The sequence below is a fragment of the Buceros rhinoceros genome, unplaced genomic scaffold (assembly GCF_000710305.1).
Source record: "Buceros rhinoceros silvestris isolate BGI_N320 unplaced genomic scaffold, ASM71030v1 scaffold46949, whole genome shotgun sequence".
NCBI classification, from domain to species: domain Eukaryota; kingdom Metazoa; phylum Chordata; class Aves; order Bucerotiformes; family Bucerotidae; genus Buceros; species Buceros rhinoceros.
The window spans coordinates 1-5,039 of record NW_010432949.1 but is presented as its reverse complement, the minus strand read 5'-3'; the positions used below and the strand labels follow the sequence as shown (position 1 = coordinate 5,039).

The 5,039-nt window shown below is 56.4% G+C and overlaps 1 protein-coding gene across 1 annotated transcript; it reads left to right on the top strand.

The window, feature by feature from the left end:
• Window positions 1-453: 453 nt before the first annotated feature.
• Window positions 454-4,641, top strand: STOML2 (stomatin (EPB72)-like 2). The gene is made up of 9 exons (XM_010143937.1): window positions 454-602; window positions 924-1,023; window positions 1,692-1,750; window positions 2,118-2,219; window positions 2,851-2,985; window positions 3,488-3,632; window positions 3,961-4,040; window positions 4,277-4,405; window positions 4,510-4,641. The coding sequence occupies exons 1-9, from the start codon at window positions 474-476 to the stop codon at window positions 4,639-4,641; spliced, it is 1,011 nt and encodes a 336-aa protein (XP_010142239.1). The 5' UTR covers window positions 454-473.
• Window positions 4,642-5,039: the final 398 nt, after the last annotated feature.

The following is a 5,039-nucleotide window of genomic DNA, read 5'->3' as shown; positions in this document are numbered from 1 at the left end:
GAGGCTGTTGAAGGAGGGTGGCCTGGGACTGAGGTCAGGGAGAGGGGTGGGGGCAAGGATCTGACCAGGTTACAGGAGGCTAACAGGTGGAACAGAAGAGACTCCCCCACACACACCCATCTTTCCCATATGACATCAGGAAGGTATTACTCCACCCTCATAGTGGGAATGTGAGGGAAGGGGAGACATGGAGAAAGTTCCAGCATGGGGCTGACAACCCACCCCCGCTACACCTGCAGGGAAGGCCCTGACACTCGCACTGGCCCTGGGGCCTGGGTCTCATCCTTGCAGGAACAGCCCGCGTCCCTTCACCCCTGGGCTTGTTTGGGGTGTCAGAGCTCTTTCCTGCCCTGCAAGCAGTAATCCCAGGTGTTAGAGACGGGACGGTGCTGGACGCGGAGGTGCCAGTACCCAGTCTCAGTTGAATTGTGCTCCTTTTCCTCTCTTAGCGCTCCCATCAGCTGAAGCATTCCATGTGGCTGGCCCCGGCACCGCGCCGCTTGAACTCCGGCCTGCCTATGAATATCGGGGTGCTCTTTGTGCCGCAGCAGGAGGCTTGGGTGGTGGAGAGGATGGGCAAGTTCCACCGAATCCTTGAGCCTGTAAGGAGCTGCTTTCCCCCCCTCCTGGATTCAACAGGTTCCTAAAGCTGTAGCGAGGCGTGTCCTTTGTGTGGGGATTCGGAGGGCAGTGTGCTTAATCCTTCCAGACTGCAATCCTTCTGACTACCTGTGCACTGATTTCCCTTGCACTGAGAGACCTAAATTTCCCCTGTGTGTAAAACACGTTTGCTCTACCTGCAGCACCTGCCGTGTGTAGTGTACTTGGGCTTTGTTAGCACAGCTCTCTCTAGCCTGACTGAGCTCTCTGGGGAGAAACCCCAGATTAGAGGGCTCAGCCATCTAATCTCTCTCTTTTCCCAGGGTTTGAATTTCCTCATCCCTCTGCTGGATCGGATTCGTTATGTGCAGAGTCTCAAAGAAATAGTCATTAACGTTCCAGAGCAGTCAGCTGTCACCCTAGGTAAGGAACAGCTTCTGCGTCCTGCCCTTTTCCTTCTGCTGTGTCTGGGGCAAGTGAGGGACCAGTGCGGGGAGAAGTGGAAGTGTCCCAGGCTCCTGCACTCAGCCCTGTCTCGGGGGGCATGGGCTTGGCCACACCGCTGGTGCTGTGCGCAGGGGCAGCCCGGTAGGTGCCATCTGCCCTGTTGGGGCTGCTCCTTGCTGGTTTGGACGCGCCTGGCCAGGAATCCATTTTTCAGATGTCTTTCTGCGTTGAACCACAAAAAAAAAAAAAAAAATCTCTGCTTCTTTAAAAAATATTTCAGATCAGGTTAGTGGACAGCTCTGTTACAATTCTAGTATTAAGCTTTTTGTTCTGTTTTTTTTTTTTCTACCTTCAGTCTTTATTTATGAAGTTAACTACGGTATGAGATGTTTTGATCTGGAAACCTGAGTCTTTTTGTGCAGTAAAATGTTAACATGTAGTGTTTTCTGGGGGACATCAGTGTACTTTGTACAAAGCCTTGTAGATGAGGAGATGCATTTCAGCCAACCCCTCCTCTGTGCCACACTGTGACACCAGTCAGGAAGGGGATGATCCTGCCCAGCTCTGCTGGTTCTGTCGTGGGAGAGGGGGTTCTTTTGTGTTTGCTGCCTCAGCAAACAGGATGTGTTGTTCTCTCTCGGCAGATAACGTCACCCTGCAGATCGATGGTGTGCTCTATCTGCGGGTTATGGACCCCTACAAGGTACCGTCCCTGCTGTGCTGACCCTCGGCCTGAGCCAAACCTGCAGCTGCCGTGGCTGCGCCCAGCATGGTCCCTGTGCATTGTGCTGCTCAGACGACCGCCTTGGCAGCCCCTCAGGCACCTCTTGCCTGGCTCTGCAGGCTGCCTTCTCCTGATGGCGAGCACTTCAGCTTCTGCCCGGCTTGCTGCACCCTGCGAGGCAGCTGGGCTGAGCACCTGGTCCCTCCCAAGGCTCCGGGCCCCGCTTTTCCTTGGCAGGGTGTCTGTGGCAGGTTTCTCTTCTCAGCGCTGTTTGCCTGTGCTGCCTCATTTGAGGTCCCTCTCGGCACTGCCATCGACGCTGGTTTTTTGCTTCTCTGCCCTCCAGGCCAGTTACGGTGTGGAAGATCCTGAGTACGCAGTGACCCAGCTGGCCCAGACCACCATGAGATCTGAACTGGGCAAACTCTCCCTCGACAGAGTCTTCCGGGTGAGCTGGGGAGGTGGATTGCTGGGGAGGTGGATCACAGAGCTGCCAGTGTCTCCTGAAACCCCAGTCCGCATGGCCGGGCTGATACACTTAACAGCAAAACATCCTTTGCTTGGAGGGCTTCCTAGCTTCTGTTTCAGTCGATGCGTTAGTGAATTCTTGGAGATGAGTCTTGTTCTGGTTATTTTTTTTAAACACAAGCTATTTTTCACAAAAAAAAAAAAAAAAAAAAAAAGGCATGTACCTGTGCCTGGCTGATCCAGCTGCATTTCTCTTGAACTGTGGACTCTGCTCACTCTGCTCAGGCCCAGTGATGAACGTCCTGGCTGACCCAGTTAAGGGCAGGTTGTAGCCCTCGTGCTGCATTTGCTGGGCAGAAACAGGAGCTGTTTGCATTCCTGGGCAATATTTATGTCCGGGTGTACAGCAGAAGTTTGTATCCCAGGGCTTTCAGTGTGAGGCGCTAAGAGACAGTGATGTGGGAAGCACCTGACCCTGCCTTATGCCTGAGGAGATGATGTTTCCTGGCTGACCTTGACCCTTGAGGGGTGGTGTCTGTTTTCCTCCTGACTCCTGTCTCAACGCTAAGCACCTCTTCTTTCCTCTGTGCTGTTTCTTTTGTGCCTCCCAGGAGCGGGAGTCTCTCAACGCCAACATTGTGGATGCCATCAACCAGGCTTCAGACTGCTGGGGCATCCGATGCCTGCGCTACGAGATCAAGGACATCCACGTTCCCCCGCGCGTGAAGGAGTCCATGCAGATGCAGGTTTGGTTCTGTGGGAACACAGTCTGGGACGGGAGCGAAGCCCCTCTCCTCTTCCATGCCGCACCGTTGTTGTCTGTCCAGAGCTGGCAGCGTTGGCCCTTCCTGTAGTGAGGGAAGTCTGTTGGCACTTTGGCTGCAAACATAGAGCTGCTGAAACAATAATTTCCATCCTTATTTCGGCTATGGTGGCCCCTGCCTGCTCCCTTTAAAATCCCTACTGGGATCTGCAAATCTCCAGAGCTGGTGGTCTCCCCTTGACAAAGCTGGGCACCAGATTTCTGGGCTGGAAGAGGAGGAGGGGGAAGCAACTGGTTAGGTGTGGAGGGGGTTGTGTGGCGTGGTGAGCAGGAACAGCCCTCACCAGGGATTGCCCTGTGTGCTGTAGCTGTGCTCTCATCCTCTGGTGAGCTGTGCTTGCCCATGTGGGATGTAGGAGCTGGCCCCTGAATGGGATTTCCCCCACATTTGCTGTGACAGGCTGGTGTCTGACCTGTGTTTGCAGGTGGAGGCAGAGCGACGGAAGCGGGCGACAGTGCTGGAGTCAGAGGGGACACGGGAATCGGCCATCAACGTGGCTGAAGGGCAGAAGCAGGCCCAGATCCTGGCGTCAGAAGCTGAGAAGGCAGAACAAATCAACAAAGCTGCTGGTAGTGCCTTGGGCTAGAACGTGCTGGGCCTGTAGCCCTCTGTACCGAGAGGCGATGTTCCCGCGGAGCAGACTGCGTCGCTGTCTGCGGGCCAGAGTTCCTCAGCCACGCTGATCCTCCTCCCCTGCTGGGGCTCTTGGGCCAAGCTGTAGCTCGTGTTGCTGCCCCGCAGCCTGGGGCAGCAGGAGGTGCGTGGCAGGAGTATGACCATGCTGCTGTTGGGGAAGACGAGTCTTTGTACACGTGGAGTTGTCTTGATTCGCTCCTTGAAATTGTCTTGGTGAGCTCTTTGTGGTGGTTCTGTTCTGATGGGCGTTTTTCGTTGCAGGAGAAGCCAATGCCATGCTGGTCCGGGCCAGGGCCAAGGCGGAGGCCATTCAGCTCCTGGCAGCTGCTCTGGCACAGCAGGTGAGAGACAGCTCCTTGGGGCAGCCACCGCTTCGGTGCTGGCACTGGGTTTGGTGAGGCCATGGCCTTCCCTCAGCACCTGGCTTTTCCTCGGACACTCCCTGGCATCTTCAGCAGCTGGTGAGGAGCTTTGCTGTCCTGGAGGCCGTGACCAGCTGGGGTGGCTGAGGGAAGGGGCATAGAGGAGCTCCTGGAGGTACCTGATTCTCTGCTGAGCCTGGTCCCTCTCTCCCCAGCACGGCAGTGCTGCTGCCTCTCTCTCTGTGGCAGAGCAGTACGTGAGCGCCTTCTCCAAGCTTGCCAAAGACTCCAACACCCTGCTGCTGCCCGCCAATGCTGGTGATGTCACCAGCATGGTCACACAGGTGAGTGTGGTTGGAAGGGCACCCATCTCTTGCCTCAAGGAGGTGAAGGGGGCAGCCTGACGGGGGCTGGCCCTCTCCTCGACCCCACGTCTCTTTCCTTCCAGGCCCTGGGGATCTACACTACGTTGACCAAGCAGCAAGCTGTGAAGATGCAGGATGAGATGCCCTCAGCCCGCGAGGACCCCCAGCCTCCCCCCACAGAGGTGCTGAAGTCAGAAGAGGCAAGCTCCAGCTAGCAGGGCTGGAAGAGTCCTGCACCCTTGCCTGGGGCCTGCCGGGCTGCCGGCAGTCCCTGGTCAGATGTTCTTCCTCTCTTGGTCCTTATTTTGTATTTGGATTTAAATCATGTAATAAATGGTACCAGCGCTGCTGCAGCAGATCTGCTGGTGCTTGGAGCCTGACCTGTGGCCCTGCTGCCAGCGGAGACCATCCCTCCCAAGGCAGGTCTTGCCGGGAGATCCCAGGAACGTGTTGTGATCAGCAAGAGGATCTGGGGAGCCCCTCTCCTGGGCCGGGGGGACCCGTCTGCAGTGTCCTGCGCTCCTGCCGTCAGCCCCTTGCTCTCCTGGTAGCTGCCCCTGAGGTGCCTAACGGCGGGTTGTCTCTGGCGCTGCAGGGAGGGGACCGCCTCTGG

Excerpts from the sequence above, each read along its gene's own strand:
- STOML2 (XM_010143937.1), top strand. The coding sequence starts at position 474 with ATGTGGCTGGCCCCGGCACCGCGCCGCTTGAACTCCGGCCTGCCTATG. Across the intron at positions 1,024-1,691 it reads GCAGTCAGCTGTCACCCTAG|ATAACGTCACCCTGCAGATC; the intron begins GTAAGGAACAGC and ends CTCTCTCGGCAG. Across the intron at positions 4,406-4,509 it reads TCACCAGCATGGTCACACAG|GCCCTGGGGATCTACACTAC; the intron begins GTGAGTGTGGTT and ends CTTTCCTTCCAG.